This window comes from Dermacentor variabilis, chromosome 4 (assembly GCF_050947875.1).
Source record: "Dermacentor variabilis isolate Ectoservices chromosome 4, ASM5094787v1, whole genome shotgun sequence".
In the NCBI taxonomy this organism is placed as follows: domain Eukaryota; kingdom Metazoa; phylum Arthropoda; class Arachnida; order Ixodida; family Ixodidae; genus Dermacentor; species Dermacentor variabilis.
This window is the reverse complement of record NC_134571.1, coordinates 19,915,084-19,934,627: the sequence shown is the minus strand read 5'-3', so window position 1 is coordinate 19,934,627 and position 19,544 is coordinate 19,915,084. Positions and strand designations below refer to the sequence as shown.

Sequence of the window (19,544 nt, the reverse complement as noted above, 5' to 3'; positions counted from 1 at the left end):
GAGACAGTTACGGCACTGCACTTATCTCCTCCATTCTCTCTAAGATCAATCACTTTACACACACACACACACTGTATAGGCACCAGCCGCCTGCCCTTTGCATTAAAAAAAAAATAATTGTGGAGTTTTACGTGCCATAACCACGATTCGATTATGAGGCGCGCCGTAGTTGGAGACTCCGGATTAATTCTGACCACCAGGGGATATTTAACGTGTGCCCACGAAGGGGACGCGCATTTTTGCATTTCGCTCCCACAGAAATGCGGCCGCAGCGGCCTGGATTTGACCCCGCGACCTCGTACTCAGAAGCGCAACACCATAGCAGCTAAGCCACCACGCCGGGTTACATTTTTGAAATAGCCAGCACGTAAATTTGCTAGAATTTGCTTAAATTTTGTACCATTAGCTGCAGGTGTATGCGCTTTTTGTCCGTTTCTTGGGCCCATGTGATTCGTTTCGTGAACTATACTGAGATATGATCCCCGTGGCTGCGTTTAAGCTCGAAGGGGTGGTAAACCTTGGCTGATTGGCGGCGGATTAACCAATCGTGCGTAACAAACTGACACATGCTAAGCTAAATGCAGACGACAGGAAGCAATCTTATCCTCTGGGGGAGCCCGCACGCCGCGTCTGACCGCGCTTTTCTTGTTATTTTTTTTTTCATTCGAATTCCATGCACCTTCGAAGTAATCGGGTTATTATGCACCGACTTTTATCGGCTCGATGGAAACGTTTGCGGCATCAGAGAGCCGTTATTGCGCCGACAGCCCGGGACGTTGCGCCGATGGCTATAGTAGGAAGTTGGTTGTCCCGTATCACCAAACTCACGACAAGACAATTTAGGACAGAGACACGCCTCAATTACCGGGCGACCCGCAGCACGAACGTATACTTGCTTCTGTGCCGCGCAATGGCGGCCGGGTTAGTTAAGAAAGACCTTATTACCAAGTAATCAAGCATTATGAAGCTTATTAAGCGAGGTATAAAAGAACTGCGCTTCCTAGGCGGAAGCACGACGCCACTTACGTCAAATTGGATAAAGGTGAAGGTGTTGTCCCCAAGGCAGTCTCCAATTACGGCGCATTTCCAAACGAAAACAAGGCAAGCCACACCGGCAACGGAGACGAGCAACCGGCTAAGAAGAAGAAGAAGAAAAAAAGATCTCCTTCGACGATTGCTCGCTTTTTTTCGTTTTTTTTTTTCTCTTTATCATGCGTAGGAGACCAGGAACTGACCACCCGATGCAGACACGCCGCGAACACCGCAAGCTCTTTGATCTCGGGCATGTTGGTACGTGGGGAGGATGACCGGGAGGTAGTCGCGCGATGCGCTTAGCAAGAGCACCGCCCGAAGCTGTAGCGGCGGTTCTCAACTCCGCTTGGGCCGTCGTCGGGGCAGCCTTGTAAACTGCGAAGAGCGCGGGAAACAAAAAAAATTCCTGCAAAGATGTAAACGAAGAAAAAGAAGACGAAGAAGCGGTGGACGGGCTGCACAGGCGAGGGATGCTAATGCGGCTTGTATAAAGGGCGCCGATGACGCGATCCCGGCTGAACCCGGTATTTAGGACCACGGAGGGAGCGAGTTCGAGCGCGCCATTCATAAGACGCGAGAAGGTGTGTGTATCACCCCCCACCACCTCTTCACGATCCAACTCCCCTCGTCCTTCACCCCTTCGACTGGTTCCCATAGACACGACGCACGCGAGCGCTGTTTCGTCCTTAGGAACGATCACAAGAGGGAAAGGGGGAGGGGCATGGTCTGCCCGTCGTCGCGGCAGTGTCGGCATCGCGTGAGGGATCCGCAGTACAAGGTGAGGAGGAAAAGTAAGTGAGGAAAAAAAAAAAAGCAGCGGCTCTTTTCGTATACTACCGGCACGATTACAGAGGGCTGAGCCCGAAAAGACGACACCTGTTGATCGTCGTATAGCCGGGCTTTTATGACCCATGTTAGACGCACCGTTTCTCTGCGTGCTATAGCGCGCGCAAGTCTACACCGTCGTTGCGTCATCGCGTGAGACAGGCTTAGTTTTTGGTGCGCGCGTTAAAAAGGGACCCTCACCAAACGCTATATGCAGAGTAGGCGATTTTTATCGAACCATAAATCATGAGAGAACACGCCTGCGGAAGCAGGTGCTTCTACAGTGCGCAGCTGGTTCGGCAGATTCTTGTTGTTTTGCTTAACGGTCGGGGTGTGACCTGACATTGGTCGGAATCCGCCTTTCAAATTTTTTGGTTTCAATTTTCCCTCTGCGGGCAACCTTAAACCGACTGGACTCGAGACCGTTCTCCGAGTCGGATACTCGGACCGTGGCCACACCAGTCACTGGCACGAAAAGCGATTCGTGCACTAGTGCCGTACTTGAAGTGCACCGGCTTAAGAGACCGTTTATAGCGTCCCTGTGCATCCCCCCACACGCACTCAGTGCTTACTCTCTCCCTTTTTTCTATTTCTATTCCCCTTTCCCCTACCCCCAGTATAGGGTAGCAAACCGGGTGCTCGTCTGGTTGACCTCCCTGCCTTTCCTGTCCTTGCTCTCTCTCTCTCTCTCTCTCGCTCGTTCGCTCGCTCTGGCTGCCGGGAGCATGTCGGAAAGGGAAACGTTCGGAGGCTTTTCTCCCTTGAAGGTTTAGCAAAATCCTTCAATTTCTGATCACGTTGCGATAACCTCAACAGTGCTTAATCGTAACCACTTTCCTCTTTTTGCATGTGTGGAACTCCATAGTTGTATAATGCCTCTCGCTTAAGTTCTCTCTCCTAATTCGCGCATGATTGTCCTTTTCTGTTCTTCGACACGATGTCGCACAGGCAGCGTTAAACGAAAGACAGTATAGCGTTGCAGCGTTTGTGTTTCTAAAGCACTTAGGATATCGACAAAGCCATTCCTTCGTAAGTGCTGCTTGCCATTGGCTGGGAGCCTTCGCTAATAATCCATAATATTCTAGCATCAGGATCGGTTACAATTCGCTCTTACTAACAATTTTAGCGTAAGAGTTTTTTGTCAGCGCGGGTCCTGTGGCCGAATCGAATAAGGTTTCCGTTCCTAAGCCCTGTTGACAGCATACCTTATGAACAATTATATCGTAAGTACTCTTTGTGGATACAGACCACGGTATGTGCTCTGCAACGCTAAAGCAAATCATAATTTTCGCCAGCCACTCTTAGCACCCGCTAAAGATGTGACGTCAATTAAGAGGGTAGTGGCGAGTCATTTGATGGTAGCTTAAGGGCAGCAAAAAATATCGAACTCTGCACTATTCCCGTATTCGCAAAACATTCTTACGCCAAAACTTTTCGTAGGAACAGGTGCGAGCCAATCGTGCTGTCAGACATATTAGCGTAGGCGGCCGGTCATTGGCAAAGAGCACTGGCAAACGAAATGCTTAGTGAATTCGCCCTCTGTTTCACAGCCCGCGCTCCTGCGTACAGCCTGCATCAAACGTCCTGAAGTCATTCGTCTGTCACCCAACCGCCAGGCGGGCGGCGCACCGAGGCCCCTGCAACGCCTTCGTTGCTGCAAAACATCTGCAGACATTGCTCTTGACATGGAATAGGCTTCGGAGAAACATTAGCCACGCTGCAGATCCAGGCAATGGAACTCGGGCCCGAATTCACAAAGTCTTTCGTTCGTAAGTGCTCTTCGCCATTGGCCGGCCGGCTTCGCTAATGATATGCTCAAAGCTTGCATTGGCTCGCATTAAAAACAGTTATGACCGAAGTACTTTGCCCACGCGGGCCCTCGACTATTTTAGAGTGGTTTCGAAACTCGTGACAAATACTGCGTATTGTGAAGACAACCTTCTCGTAGCTCGTATACAGTGCGGCCCCTGCATGCCTGATTCGCCGTTTCATTTTGCTTCCTCAGTGGGGTTTGAAAGTTTAAGCGAGCTTTGCAAATTGGCACGGCTGACCCGACGGCTGGCACCCACTTGTCGGCGCTCTCGCCAGAGCACACGTAATGCGTATCGCAGTCCGCGAGTTGCCGAGGTAGGAGATTACCTCTGCGGCGCATAAACCATTCGGCGTATCGCAGCCAGGCTATACGAAACCTTCGCATACGCGCGTACACTCGGAACGCCGCCTCGCCCGAGGGGTTTCTTAGATGCCGCTCACGTAACGGCCGCGATCTGCATGGAATTACGCGCCTGCTCCCGAGATAAGCGGCGAAATAAATTGCAACGGGTTCTCCCCGCGAGCGCGCCGACCGAGACTTTCTATTTCACGAACGCCACCGTGCAATCGTTCAGGCGCGCAGTCTGTGTTTATACAGACGAGCATGCTCAGACAAGGAAAGGGGGGGAGGGGGGCATACGAGACGCCGGGTGGGCCTCGGAGGTGGCGCAAGTACGCAGTACGCAGAGTACGTACAAACAAACGAAAGACGCCCGCCCCTGCTGTGTATTGTGAACGCGCGTTGCCCTCACTAAATCCGTGCAGCGTCGATGCGTCTGTTCAGGCTCAGTGTCTGCTAATCAACGCAGCAAACGGGCTGCACGATACCAAGACTGATACCACGATAGGTCATATTTGTGGTCGGCGTCTGCCGTATAGCGCGTTCAGGTCATGCAGGTTCGCACCGGTATACGTCTAGTGGAGAGCCACAACTTTTTAGTGGGCAGCGCACGTTTACGTATATTCCTTGAACGTTGGCCGAGTGGCTATGACGTCGTGCACGAGGATGCGGGTTCGACTCCCGGGCGCGTTGACCCGCATTCCGAATTCTCCTTTTACATGCATTTAGATAGGAGTACTCGAGCTAAAGCTTCCTCTTAAGGGCCGAAGCCGACCAGTCGTGATAACGACGAAGTGATAACGAAACTTCAGTCAACGACAAAGGGCTATGATATAGAGAAAGGGAAAGAAACAAATGAAAGGCAGGGATGTTTACCAGAAAGCGTTCGGTTTGCTATTCTGCAAGGGGGAAAAGAAAATGGAATTTAAAGAAATAGGCATATGGAAAGAAGTGATGTAAACGAGAATCGGCGCATATATTTCAAGTGGCACACGTCACTATAAGTCTGCCTCGCAGGCCCGCAGACCACAGGAAGGGAACTAGTGTTCTGGCGGCCTTTGGCTCACACGTCCGTGGTGAACACTGCCCACGCATTTTTGCTCTGACAGTGGCCAGATGTTGGCACTATGGCCAGGCACGTTTGCTGGCCATAGGGCAGGCAATGTTCCTCGAATTCATGGCATAGACAGAAATTGAACTTCATCGGTCTGGAGGGAAAGAACAAAGCGTTGTAGATAACAGAAGGATGCCGTACTCGGAGCCGCCGCGTCAGGACGTTGAACCGACGGGTAACGTTGCGACAGCCTGTACGATTGGGACGGCGACGAGGTAGCAGCGACGTTTAGTGTACCTTCCCAGGAGCCCGATAAAGTCGGGCCGAGTTGGCTTGTCGGGCTGAACTCGGGTAGTCGGGATCACGAAACGCTGGCGTGTCGGACCGAGCGAGCATCGAAGTGATTTCTGTCAACCTGCAATGGATAGTTTGGCTCAACCAACGCGCTTGGCAAGATGCATGTAAACGCGGTTGAGTCGGGCTGGGCCAGCTCGACTTCTGACTCGGCTCGCGCGCGTTGACTTCATGTAAACGAAACCTATGGCGTTCGCGTTTCGTAATGGCCGTGCTTCTACAATGTAAACGCCCAGATGCTCATTGCCCAAGTGGCCTTGTGCATTTGGTGCCGTGTAGAATCACTGTTTTATCCTGGGCCTGTTAGGATTCAGAAGCAGTTTACGAGTGGTCGACGCCTTAGCTGTCGAATCGCCAGTTGTAGGCAGGCGTTCGGGTACGGCCAACCATGCGATGAATGCCTGCATGTGCGATGTTCCTCGCGATTTCGACAACTCCATCCTAACTATGATGCAGGAACCAATATCTGATAAAAGATTGCGAGAATATTATAATTTGAATGATTATTGTAAAATCCGAGCATTCTTTTGTGGGCTTTATACAAGACGTGAAACAAATTAAATAATAATTCGTACTATTGCTACGATTTGTTGGGAAATACATGGGAAGCTGCTTCAGATCACCAATGAGAGTTATCTCGCCAACCACGGTGGAGTGTCGCCTTTGGCACAGTGAGGGCATGAAAAACGAGCACTCTAGGAGAGTCGTCGCGCATGCGAGATTACTACAAGAGTGCGCGATTATTCAAAAGTTTCGTATTAACCAATCGAACATATACGGGGTGTTTCAGCGAACACTTCCGACAATTTTTCAAAATTGCCTATGACAGATGGCACCATTCTACTCCGTGAGCTGGTCTGCTTGCGCTGTTAAACGTCGTGAAACAACATCAACTGGCCTTGTCGCATACCTTGCCACTCGAAGAGGCGGGCATTGCTTGCACGAAAAATTGAAATGCGTAATGGACTAATTTAAAATATTCACTAATTATGTTCTTAAGTAGTTACCTTACAGCACATATTGCCATTTACAAATTCAATCCGGGAAATTCACAAGGCAGATCTACTTGGAACAAATTCTGAGGATGTCACTAGTTTCGATATACTAATTCCCGAACTTTCCGAAGAAATGCATTGGCGTTCCAGTCACTTTTGTGCTTGAATGCGTAAAACGGCATTTTGTTAAGAAAGTAAGCGGAACGACAGCGCAATTTTACCGCAAGTTTGACGGCGCACATCTCGTAAATGTTGTCATCTACAAAGTTCTTTTCAAGTGTATAAGCCTTGCAATCTCACCCTCTAGAATTTGTACGTTCTAATATGTGCCATAAGGTAATTCGTTAAAAACAGTAATTTTTTTGTTAATTAGTCGATTATGTACTTCAATTTTCGTGCATGTCCGCCTCTTCGAGTAGACTAGCTCATGGACTAGAATTGTGCTATCTGCCACATGTAACTTAAATAAATTTGAGAGTGTTCGCTGAAATACCCTGTATAATTTGAGCAAAACGCGAACAAGGTAAAAGCGAGAGCCAACGTTTCGACAAGTGGACTTGTCTTTCTCAAGGAAGCCTCGAAAAAGACAAGTACACTTGTCGAAACGTTAGCTCCCGCTTTTACCTTGTTCTCGTTTTGCTCACCATCCTGAATTTTCATCTCCCGCCCTCCCCGTGTTTTCCCTGTATAATATTGCCGTATTTGATTCGGCCTTCGAGTCGAATAGCCAGTATTTGTATATAAGAATATTTTTGGCATAGCTCTCGAATATTTAAAATCGTCAATTATGCGCAATCAAACATAAAATCCGAATAGAAGTGCGATAATCTTCATCATGGCCACTATAGACAGGAAATACAAAAGTTGCGTGGTATAGGGCACACAATATACGTCGTTCATAGAGCCAGTCGTTTCCTTCCGGACCACAATGATTCCCACTCTGTGAACAGCGCTAGGTAGGCGAACAAATTTCTTCTTTGTTTCTAATGTCCCATTCGTGTTCTTTTTTTTTTTTTTAAATAAACAACGCTTCACAAGGGGCAATGAAAGGGAGAAACTTTGTAACATTGTGAATATACTGAGGTGGTGAAAATTGTTTCACACTGAAGGTAAAAACGGCTGTCCGTTATTCGAAAACAATTCGAAAAGTATTCGTTATTCAATTCGATTCGTTTCTGGCACTATTCGATTCGCATTCGATTCCGCCTCAATATTTTACTATTCGCAGGCCTTTAAAGGAAACATCCTACACCAGCTTTTGCATCGCGTCTGGATTCCTACATATACTGCAATTGGAGCTGACGCCATTTCTGTATCTTTTTAGAAGCACTGCACGGTTTCAGTGAGACAGGCGGGGTGGGTCGAAGAGGACACCGCAGTGGAACGAGGCGAGAGCTGCCGGGAGCGAGCGAGACGGCGCATGGCTCACTGCGTGCGTGCATGCGCGCCTTCTCGCGGGTTACATAATAAATCCCGGGGGGCATCCGTAGCGCAAAAACAAACACCGCATCAACCGTCGAGAGACCCAGGGTGGCTAAAAGACGCTGTCTGGCTTGTTGTATGTACCCGACGCGCTGTTGCGTGGCAAGAGCGACCGACCTCCGCGAGGGTCGGCGTTGGCGAGTGCCTGAACAGCCACGACGCTTCTCGGACTTCCCTCGCAATTTCTGAGGAAGTTTCCGTACAACGCGGACAGAGAAAGAAAGAGGGAAGCTTGTCGTCCGTTCGTTTTCCCATCTCGCGTTCTTTTTTTTTTTTTTCTTGCTCATACCCTGCGAACAAGAGTGAGTGGTGATCTGATGGCGCACACAACCCACCGGAGGAAGATACTCTGCGAGAAAGGACGCCTATTATTCGTGCCGGACGAATTACCATTTTGGACAGGAACGAAACAGGACGATGCCTGCGTGTGCGCAAAGAGGGGGAGAGAGGTTCGAAGCGGAGCTACCGAAGAGGGCGCGGAGGTTGAATAGAAAGCGGGCAGTGGTCCGTTACAGCAGTGAGGTCGGCCACAACAACGGGAGAACGCGCGAGTCATGCTATATGGAGGGACGCGGGGGAAGGCAGGGGGGGGGGGGGGGTCTCGTAGGAGTGACGCTATGGGGATGATGTGGGGCTCAACGTTTTGACAGCTGGCGCCACGATTCTGAACAGCTTTTGTTGAGGCCACGAGGGTACTCTCCTCGTCGACGTGCTGCTCCCAGACCATTTTTTTTTTTCGTGTCTTACTTTCAAGGTTGCGTGCCGGGATGTCGACACTCTCCGAAGTCCCCCCTCAAGCGTGTCTTGTTTATCCAGCATTCGTAGCGACGCGAACCGTGGTCATAGCAACGAGCGTCGCTAGATAGAAGGGAACAAGGCCTCCGGTACGAGAGAAAACGAAAAAAAAAAAAGACGGAATAAAGATAGAAAGGGAGCGTGAGTACGCATATTTCCGTCGACGGGTTCGTTATATATGAACGTCTCTTCGTCACGTCAAGTAAATTGAGCGGCTAAACTGAAAGTAGGTCGGCGGCTGACAGCTTTCCAAATGAGTTTGCGATAGCTTCTTCGTTTTTCTTTTTCTTTTCTTTTTTCGATTTTTTGCACTGCACGATCACTTTCACCCGTAAAGAAATTGCTGCATGTGACATGTCAGTTCTTATCTTTTTCACTGATTCGTTGCGCAGTGGACCCTGCAAGCGAAATACCGAGCCGCAAGTTGTCGTAAAATTTCTTCGCGTACCCATTTCATCAGTTAAGAACATCACTGCATCAGTTAAGTAAGAACAGCACTGCGGTCATGTGTATAAGTAAAATCTAAAGTAAGTAAAATAACTTACGTAAGTAAGTAAATAAAGTAAGTAATATAACCGAGTATTGCGCGCTTTGTCTGCAAGTGAGCCTCGGCGGGAGACAGAGAAAGTAAGAAAGCTTCTCTTCCTCCAACACGATAATCAATAGCAGTGACAGCAAGCCCTCTATTAACCGAACTGTAAATTTAAAAAACAAACAAGTTATCGGGTTTTACGTGCCAAAACCACGATCTGATTATGAGGCACGCCGTAGTCGGGGACTCCGGAAATTTGGACTACCTGGGTTTCTTCTTTTTTTATCGTGCACCTAAATCGATGCACGCGGGTGTTTTCGCATTTTGTCCCCATCGAAATGCGGCCACCGTGAACCGAACTGTAAGGTTCGCAATATATGTTGCGAGAGTTTCGTGTAGTATGACTTGTGCAACACATTTGCAGTGGTGCGCGAGCAATGTGCTCCGCAGAACTTATTCCCTTCTATTCTCTCGCTGCAAGGCAGAAGAAACAAGCAAGCCTGTATTATTGTGAATGGAAATGGAAAGGCAGGTAGGAGAAGCTGCTACAGGATCCTCGCTTATGCCGTGGAGCTTACCTTAGGGGAAACGGGCCTCACGGCCCTTCGACACCCGACGACGACACTCAACGTGAACGGCGAATAATCACAGGAAACAATGCGTTCGAACAGCTACGTATAACAGCAATATCTCTCAAATGGTGCAACGGTACGACGACATACGAACTGCTACCTTGAATATGTCCAACTTTCCATTCGCACAACTAATGTGTCCAGGCTGTAACGGTAGATGCCCAGTGCCACTTCGCGCAGCACGCTTCGCCCGTTACGGGAGTGCATGCATACGAGCAGTAACCTCGCGTGCCCGTACTCGCTCGCGACTGGCGCGAGTAATCATGCAGAAAAGCGCGTCCGCGGCGCCTCAGAGTCGCCGGGGACGCCCTCGGAAAGTAATAAAATAAAGGCCGGTGCGAAGTGAGCGAAAAGAGAAGAAAAATACGTAAGGCCTCAAAGATCGGGCTTCGCGCGGTTCGGAGCACGCCTTTGCCTCAGAGGCGCCTTCTCTCTCTTGAAATAGCCGCGCGACCACCTCGCGCAATCGTCTTGATGTTGTGCGAGCTTGGCAAGTCGTCAAGATGCGCTGCCGCCCCGGGGCGCGTTTTCTGGACGCCGACGCGGCGCCGCTGCCGCGAAAGATGACGAAAATAAGCGCGGGCGACAAGCGGGCGAGGCGCAGTGAACAGAGAATGCCATAGTCATGCAGGGTGGCGGAAGTGCAGGCCACAAGCCGCGCACATTAACACGAGTGTTTGCGAGACACCTGAGACGTGTGTGTCGAGCGCATTCTGTTTACAGTTTCTACAAGGCGTAGCATGCGCGAGATGCGGGTATGTTGGTCGCATCGGTAAAGGAAGCTGAACAGAAAACAATCACACACACACACACACACACACACACACACACACACACACACACACACACACACACACACACACACACACACACACACACACACACACACACACACACGCACGCGCGCGCGCGCGCACGCACGCGCGGGGAGTTGCCGACACGCAACTGTTTTGTTTTAGAAAGAACATTGACTTTGTACTATTTGTCTATTTAATTCTCCCTTGTGCTTTGCGCTGTTCAGTTTCCATTTGCTCTATATGCAGCAGTGATAAACACGAGAGAGAGAGAGAGAGAGAGAGAGAGAGAGAGAGAGAGAGAATTGAAAGGCAGAGAGGCCAACCGTACGCGCATCCACTTTGCTACCCTACACAGGGGGGAACCGCGGTTGGTGGACAAAAAGAGGGAAATGGAGGAAAGAGCACTGAGGGCGCTGCTTCATCCGGACGTGCGCATTGGCACCGTATAGATTGTCGCTGAGGTCGATATTCTGAGCTTCATGTATTGGTTCTGGCTTATGTATTGAGCTGCACCACATGGGGGACATATGTGACGTCCGCGCAGATGCAAACGAGCACTCCTTTCACGTACGGCGACGACAGCAAAGTGGTCGAACAAGAGATGTGTCTGGAGCCAAGATCCCGACGAAGACACTTGTCCAAAATTTGACCTGGTTCGATCCCTGCTGATCCGTTGTAATCTTCAGCTTCCATTTTTCTTTATTTTTTTACGTGATGTGATAGGAGAGAGCGTCTGTCAGTGGCACCCGTTGCTTCTCGTCACTTGGCAAAGAAAATGTTATCACAAAGTGTATCTCGCAGTGTGTCACAGATGTATGACGACATACAGTCAGTCCGCATGAAGGCAATGTTCGGTACATGAGTCCAGGAGTCAAGAGAAGATAAACACGATACAGATGCACAAGCAACAGTACTTTGAATATTTTTTTTTTACTTGGCAGGGTGTGTGACTGCGTGTACTAAATTGAGTTTTTTTCTTTTTCCGCAAGCGATGTCAGCTTCTGCAAAGTGGCATTTTACCATTACGCACACACGAATAGCTCTCTCCACCTTCGCGCCTCCGTTCTTCAAATTTAGGGTGCTCCTCTGATGCAGGTTAATCGTGGCTCGGCCTACACATCTCTGAGTGCAGTAAAGAATTGTCACTGCTTTAGGGCTCACTCATGTTTGACTAACATTAGCTAGGTTGAGAACAGTTGACGATGCCAGGTGAAAACAAAATCGATTTTGTCAACAATATTGACGTAACAGTGTCATTTCAGAGCAAAATGAAAATACAACCACATGCCCTGTCATCAGTTGCTCCAGCAAAGCAGTCTTATGGGCTACCTGGTAACTAACCGCACACGGCGAGGGTATTACGCAGTTTGCAAAAAACCGACATAGCTTTACGGATTACTTTAACACTGCGACTAGCCTCCGAGCTCAGCACCCTCGAGAAGTGCGACATAAGCTTTTGTTTTTAATTTAAGTTATCAGATGCTAGCACGTTCGTCCCCCCCTTCCCCCCCCCTTGAATGTCTAAGTTTACCACTGCTATTTACTCCTGTAGAACTGTCATCGCTGATTTAACAGACTGGTTTTCCTGATTTATATGTGGCCAGCGAAATCTACCTAATTACGATGTGTTTCTACACGAATCAAAGTGGGAGTACAGGACGCCATTTCCTGTGCCGGTCCTATTTCACCTTATTTCGCGTCCTAACACACCGTAATAAGTATGAGCGAGCTATCCCAGCGACAAGAAGTGAAACCTACAGGTGTTTCGCGGGACACAATTTGACAACGATTCTAAGGAAGCGCAGGCAAGACAGCACTCCGCCGTTCGGAGATGGGCTTCTATAAATTGTAGAAAGTTTATTCAGCTGGATAAACGCCTCATATCGCCGGAGACAACTCTTGCTCAATCTCCACGTGAGAATGACGCGAAAGCTACCGGAAAAAGCGATGCGTCGGCCTGCTCTCAAGACAGGACTCAAGAGTGACGTACACCCCTCCGACTCTTGTGCTCGCAGGGCACACGAGTAGGTGCGTGTAAGTCAGTACAGCGACGTGTGAGACCGATAGGCAGCCGCAGAAACTCTGCTTCCTTTTGAATATTTGTGAACTCCATTGTGACGTCGCATCTGAAGTCTGACCGTAAGCTTTTTATCTTGTGGTCCCACACAACAGAAGCTGTACAGACAGCGAGACTCCGTGGTTGGCGGCGAAAGACGTGTTCCCGATCGATCACGTGAGGAAGTACTTTCACTACGGCGCGGCGTAACGTCCAGCACACGCCTCAACAGAGCGACGGGCGCCCGGTCAAGGCAAGCGAGAACTGGACGACGTCAAAATAATGATAATTAGAGGTGCGCCATTCCTTTCGTCACACCCTATTCCGGTGGATTCACCGAATCAAGCAGCGGTGAAAGTCTCCGAGCGTGATCGATCGAGAATACGCGCTCCGCTCGCAAGCAAGCCACTGTTATTACGCCACAACACAGCAACAACGTGCGTGTACCGTCGACAGTTATTCTGACAGCGGCTCCTTGCATCTGGCCTCCTGACCAAGCACTGATCGAGCATTGCAGCCGTATACTGTGCACACGTTACGAAATACGCGTTGGGCGACGAACACTTGTCGCGCGTCCGACCGCTCTAGCCGCAGAACAGCACGGGAAAAGCTTGTGTATACCGGGACATACGTAACACGTCCATATGTATGTACACGTGCCGACACGGCTTTCCACGTCGCATCCGCGAGAGGTATAGTGCAGCAAGGAACGGCAACTCGTATATGCATTGAACGCGAGATAGGCGCGAATGCGTACGAGTACACTCGCATGCACAAAACAAGGGCGGAACAGCGAATGCCACAAAGATAGCCGGGAATGTTGTTCGCTCTCGACGTGCGCAATCTTGTCGCCGACGCGCACGACTGCACCGAGTCGCGCTGCCGCTTTCACGCCGCCGACGCATCATCCGATTTCGCGGTTAAACCCGCGCGACGCGAGCTTTGGCGGCAGCGCGGCGGCAACGCTTTGAACGAGTTGGTCCCACGGTGCCGGCTGCCTGGGCGACGAGGGTGCGCGCTGAAACTTAACGCGTTGCGAGAATCTCGCATCGTGCGGGCCGCGATGAAAAGCGGAGACTCGCGCTCGACAATCTTGGCAGGACATCTCCGGAGAAGCGACGCTCGCTGTGACGCGGCCTCGGTCGTCCATGGCGCCCGTAAGCGCAGTGCTATACGTCTTATATAGATAACCCGTAATCGCATGTAGAAATCGTCAAGTCTAGCCTGCTAGATGTTCCGCGTTGAAGGTAGTTTTGATGGAAATCTGGGGGATTTCGCAATGTATTAACTGTGCAAGCAGTGGTTGCACGCGTAACAGCGCGCGATATGTGGTGCGAATGCGAATTACGGAGAAACTTTATTGGGCGTTTCTCCTTGATGTCCTTTCGTTATGCAAGTCAGAAGCGATCGACGTTCTGCTCTCTTAAATAAAGTGGCAACGTGATAGGGGGAGGGAGGGGGAGAAAAACGATCAAATACAGGGAGGATAACCAGGACCGAGCCATGTTGGCCACCGTGCGCTCGGAGGAGGGGAGGAAACGATTAGGAGGAGAGAAAGTGAGAAGTTGATACACACTGGAGTGGAGTCGCCGACGTAACGAAAATGCCCACGAACGATCGCTCTGTGCAGTTGATTTCAGGACTCGCAATAACGTTCTTGTGGCCTTCCAGAGCTGCGCGACGTGAAAGTGAAATTCTGTCGGTGTACTGACAGTACGTCGATCTACCTTTTTGATGATTGAGTCCCACTAGGAAGCGTTCCTCTAAAATACGCTGTTTCGTGTATACTAAATCGTTGTACTACGTTCGTCTGCGTCGTCTGGTGTAATCCGCGCTGCCAGTCAAGGAGTGAGCTGGTATTAAAGGAACAAAACGATGTGTGGTAGAACATGCTCTTTCCATAACAAAAGCATGTACTACCACCCCATTTATGAGAGCTTAGCACATGTTGGTAATGTAACTACAGGTGCAAATTGTCGATATCACGTGAGACGGGAAACATATGCTCCAGAAACATAAACCATAGTTTCTGCTGATTGGAAGAAGTAAAAAAAAAAAGGAAGTACTGGAAAAAATACAAATTGTTGTTGCACATGACCCGACGGCATTTTATTTCCGCAGGCCTGTTGTGAAACAGTGATGCCCGACCTCGACACAATCAAGTGCCGCGGGGCATGGGTACGGAGGTTCCTGTCAAATTACCCTTTAATTGGAAGTTGGACTACAGGCACTTACGTGATAGTATTTTGGCATAGTTGTATCTAAACTGGCATTTGTAACGTGAAATCTCACGTGTGGAGTCCGTCTTCTGTAAATGGAATAACATAATAACTTTAAAAGAAAAACGAGGAAAGAGCCCGAACACTCATGTTCACGGCGGGAGACAGTTCGAATGAAAGACACATGTCATTCTTGCGTTTCACAACTGTTCAAACTGATATCCAGCTGTCCATGTCTGCCGGCTAGCGCATGCATGTCCGGTAGACGCAGCTGAAGTTGCCACATGCTACAAGATTCCGGAAGCTGTCTTCCCTTCCTCGGCCTTTATATATTTGTTTTTTTGCCTTGATTCTAACGTGAAATAATTTGCCAACTATTTAATCGTGGTTGAATGAGCTGGTCAGAAATGTAGGCAGCGGTTTGCTTATCATTTTGTTCGTAGCTAACACGCCCGTTTACTACGCATGCAGGAAAGTACGCAGATCGAGACATCATTTGAGGACGGATCGCTTCAATTAAAGCACTGCGTGCCGAGATACACGATGAAATAGAGCAAGGTTTCTTGTATACTGCTCTTTCTGCATACTTAAAAAAAAAGGGGGGGGGGGCACACGAGAGGTCGTAATGCATCCTTGGAATCTTTGTCGTAATTGAATAAACATGCATTATCGAGCCCGAATCATGCTGCTATGGCTTGTGAAAATAATGACCAAAGAAAGGAAAAGAACTTCGGAAAGCGAAAAGAAAGAATCACCCGAACGTGTTATCACGACACGCGGGAAAAGTCGCGGCTAAATTCAGTCGATGTTCGCCACATGCCTCAACGTCAGATTTCCACTTATCACGTTTGAAGGCTGCCGCGCGCTTAACGATATCACTGGCGGCATCTCCGCTAGGCCACCGACTGGGCTGCGCCGAGAGAGACGGAGAGAGCAAAGGCGCGAGGGCCGCCTCACCGGAGACACGGGTGCCGACGTCCTCAGCGCGCTGATGGGGTTCTGATGGGCCAGCAGCGCCTGCACCCGCTGCTTGGCGCTCCTGTCGACGAGCAGGTGTCCGTGGACGTATCCGACGCTGACGGCCGCCACCAGCGCGCACCAACAGACAAGCCACTCGAGACGGCGGCGCACCATCGTCTAGTGAGTCGTCACCACCACCTCTTTATGTCAAAAAGTCTGGTCGCGCGAAATAAAAAAGGAAGAGCGGGAGTTCGGGCAGTCTCTACGCACGGTCGGGCATCAAGCGCACAGCCCACCGGCGCTTCTGCGGTCGCTGAGACAGCGTCGCTGTCTGTCCGGACATCGTCGCGCCGGTCTGCCCCCGAGCTCACGTGGAGCGGCGACCGTGCCGGCGGTGCTCGGACATTTCCGGCGTTGAATAACAAGGGAGCACAGGGAGCAATTTGTGCGGCGCGCCGGCCCGACACAACGCACGCTGGAAGACGACAGCGCGCGCCTCCCCTCCTGGAGATCACCACCACCGCCCACTGGAACCACTCACGCACGCCACTATCCTTCCGCTCTCTGCGGAGGAGCCGGCGAACCCGCGTGGTGGATGCGTCTGCGTCGCGTGTAGTGCGCGCGCGCCCAAGTCAGCGAGCGAGTCGCGACGGCGGCATGCGAGAGAGCGGCCGGAGCGGGCGGCGGGCGTAAGGCGAGGCGGTGTTGTCGTCGGTGGCGCCTTGCTTGGCGGCAGCGGAGACTGGGCGAACTAAGGAGTGCGCTCTCACTTCCACCATGTTCGTCTGCAAACTCGCGCCGAAGCTACGGCTTTCCGTAAGCGCTGACCGCCGTAGAAATAACGAGCAGGTGACGACGGAGGGATTTAGCAGCGCGCGTGATCTTGCCACCGGCCTTAGCCGGTTGCACCTCACCCGGCGGTGTGCGCAATCGGGCATAGCGCAGGGCCGCACGGCCGCAGGCTGCGGCTGGGACACGGTTTCGTCAGGCTGTAGGCAAGCGCAGTGGTGGGCCACGCACCAACGGTTATTGCTTTTATTATCATCATTTTTTGCATGATCCCAGCCACGTCAGTAGTCGGCTGTATAAGACGACCCCCCCCCCCCTTTTTTTTTTCTTCTTCCTTTTCTTTTTAACCCACCTCCTTATCAGGCACTTTCTCTCCCAGGCAGAGTGCCTACTACTTTCATTTTTTTCTTCCTATTTTTCACTAGCTGCACGTGACAAGCGTGAGCTTAGAGACCGTGTGTTGCATGCTGAAGGGCCATTATCCTGGCACGACAAGTGCAGTAACGCGAACTCGAAAAAATTTTTTAAAAATGAAGGGATGTGCGTGGGAAGCTGTCTGCGGCTAAGCTGTCGAAACAGATGAGAAAAAAGAAACGTGGACGATTCGGAGAATCGAGGCTTTCAGAACTTCTGGCTCTGTCGTTCGTGACAGACGGTGCAATCACTGCGCAGTGACAGACGAGAGAGAGACAGAGCACAGGGCTAACATTTTTGTTCTGTAGTTTGCTTCACGTGCTCGTGTCCCTTTGCGTACCGTTTATAGTAGTTACTCCTTTGGGGCTTTGGTTTAGCGAGAGAATTTAAACTACTGTAAGGTATTCTCGGCGCTGCTGAAGCTCTTTTCCCAAGGTGAATGCACTCACAAAGGTGAAATCACCGTTCGATGCCTGCTCCTCTATAGCTATCTTCTAACTGGAGATATTCACACGAAGATCCAACGCACATGTTACAAACTATATGGTAAACGAAGTTTTAGTGAAGCGGTTAATTAAGTGCTTCACAACTAACAGTAATGCGTACAAATGTGTTTACTTTCATCCTTTGCAACATGCAATCTCATGCAGTATTTATGTTTATACACCCCAGAGGTCGCAACTTTAACCTCGTGCTTTTTTTTTTTTTAAGTTTATAGACTACACCACTCACAAGCTATGCCGGAATGCAAACATGAAATGACGTCTACGCAGCGATGTCAAGAAGACGAAGGCAACGTATGGTGCTTGTCAAGAGAAAAATGTCAATGACAGGAGTATGCACACGGAAGTACCACACATATCTGTAGCTACACTGAATGATTTTGTATCTTTTGTGTCTATGTTGTATACACCCGTTCTGGAGGATTGTCCAGGAATGGACACGCTCAGTGGCTCATACCGAGGGCCTAAATCAAAGAAAATAAAACCAGATAATCCGTTGGATATAATACGCTAGTCCACCAACAGGTCGGCGTGCTTTAGATGTACCTATGAGCCGACATTATATGTTCAGTGCTAATCTATTAATTTATTTTTATAATACACAGAACAGAGGCACGCTTACTGGCACATGCACACTTTCTTGGTCAGCATGCGGGGGTTATATCGGTCTGATGTCCCAGCTAACGTTAGCCAAGTTGTTCAAGGAAAAAAAAAAGGAAAAAATTGGCGGATCCCACGCGCCGTGGGAATCTATGTAACCGAAGCTTTGTGTGCTGTTTCCTTTAATTGATGATAATTAGCGGTGATGTTTGCGGCGAATCTGTAATTTATTGAGCGTTTAGTCCAATACGAGGGCGGTGAGTTGATGTAAAACGTTACCTCGCGTGCACCACTGCTGTTTGTCTGCGTAGTCCACAGACCACACAGAGGGACGTGTTCGCTTGAGGCGATGTTGTGAGTCACTGTTAATAATCTCTGAGGGCGTTGAGCATTATCATTGCCTCACATGGGACATCGCATTCTGTCAGAAATGGTAAATTTGAATTGACTTATGGGGCTGTATGTAATACAATTAATTATTATAATTGTATGTATACAATGTATACATACATTGTATACAATGTATGTATACATTGTATACATACATTCGTGGTCTGCGCCACGTTTCGCTGCGTAGCGAAGACGCTAGCTCAAAGCGCACTCTTCAGACTATGGACGATTGTTATGTTTACACTATCACGCTGATTTTACACTGACTTCACACTATTACAGGCCAGCAGGCGACCTCCACAGCCCAGCTCCTGCATTTGTGTCGCATAGGTAAGCAAGCACAGCACGTGCCATACGCACAAACTGTGAACACTGACCCGGCTGCGCCGGCCGGGAGGCGCGAAGGCGAGCGCCATCACGTGGTGTTGCAACAGACCCAGCGGCGCGCGCGGGCAGACCATAACAGCAGCGCCCGGAAAGTCGGGAGAAGAGGCAAAAAAAAGCGTCGCTTTAAAAATAACAGTGCAAAATACAATGCTAAGGCCTACGGCGTTCGTTCGTCAGAACTATGACAACCGTACGTTTTGTAATGTTACCGTGTTTTGGAGTGCAGCTCTATGGCGCCCGTTCCTGCACTGGACGTCGGCGTCCCTCGGCGTAACCGAGCAAACCAGCGCAATTCAATATAGCTAAACAGCTACGCTCGGATTCGCATTAGGGAGTATCGTACGTTGGTGAACCTTTTCACGCCGTTTTTTTTTTTTTTTTTTTTTTGAGCAGCTTCGCTAACGTTAGCAGAGACACACGCCCCTATATAATCTCGTCTGCGTGCCCTTTCATATGCCTCCCTTGTAGCCTCGGTATATATATCCGCAAACATATGCGCCGAAATAAAGCTGACCGAGCGACCCAGTAGCAGTAATCATGCCTAACCGGGAGGGTAGGCAAATGCTTTAAAACATC

The 19,544-nt window shown here is 49.8% G+C and overlaps 1 protein-coding gene across 2 annotated transcripts in view; it reads right to left on the bottom strand.

The window, feature by feature from the left end:
• The window catches only part of LOC142578756 (uncharacterized), a 194,958-nt gene that overhangs the window by 133,620 nt on the left and 41,794 nt on the right, over positions 1 to 19,544 (bottom strand). Inside the window, exon 1 of one of the 2 annotated variants that reach the window (XM_075688303.1) lies at positions 15,883 to 16,562. The exons of the other annotated variant lie outside the window; for it this stretch is intronic. Coding sequence (XP_075544418.1) covers positions 15,883 to 16,059 — 177 coding nt within the window. The 5' untranslated portion in view covers positions 16,060 to 16,562. Of the gene's footprint in view, positions 1 to 15,882; positions 16,563 to 19,544 lie in introns of those variants that run through there. 2 annotated transcript variants of the gene reach the window in all.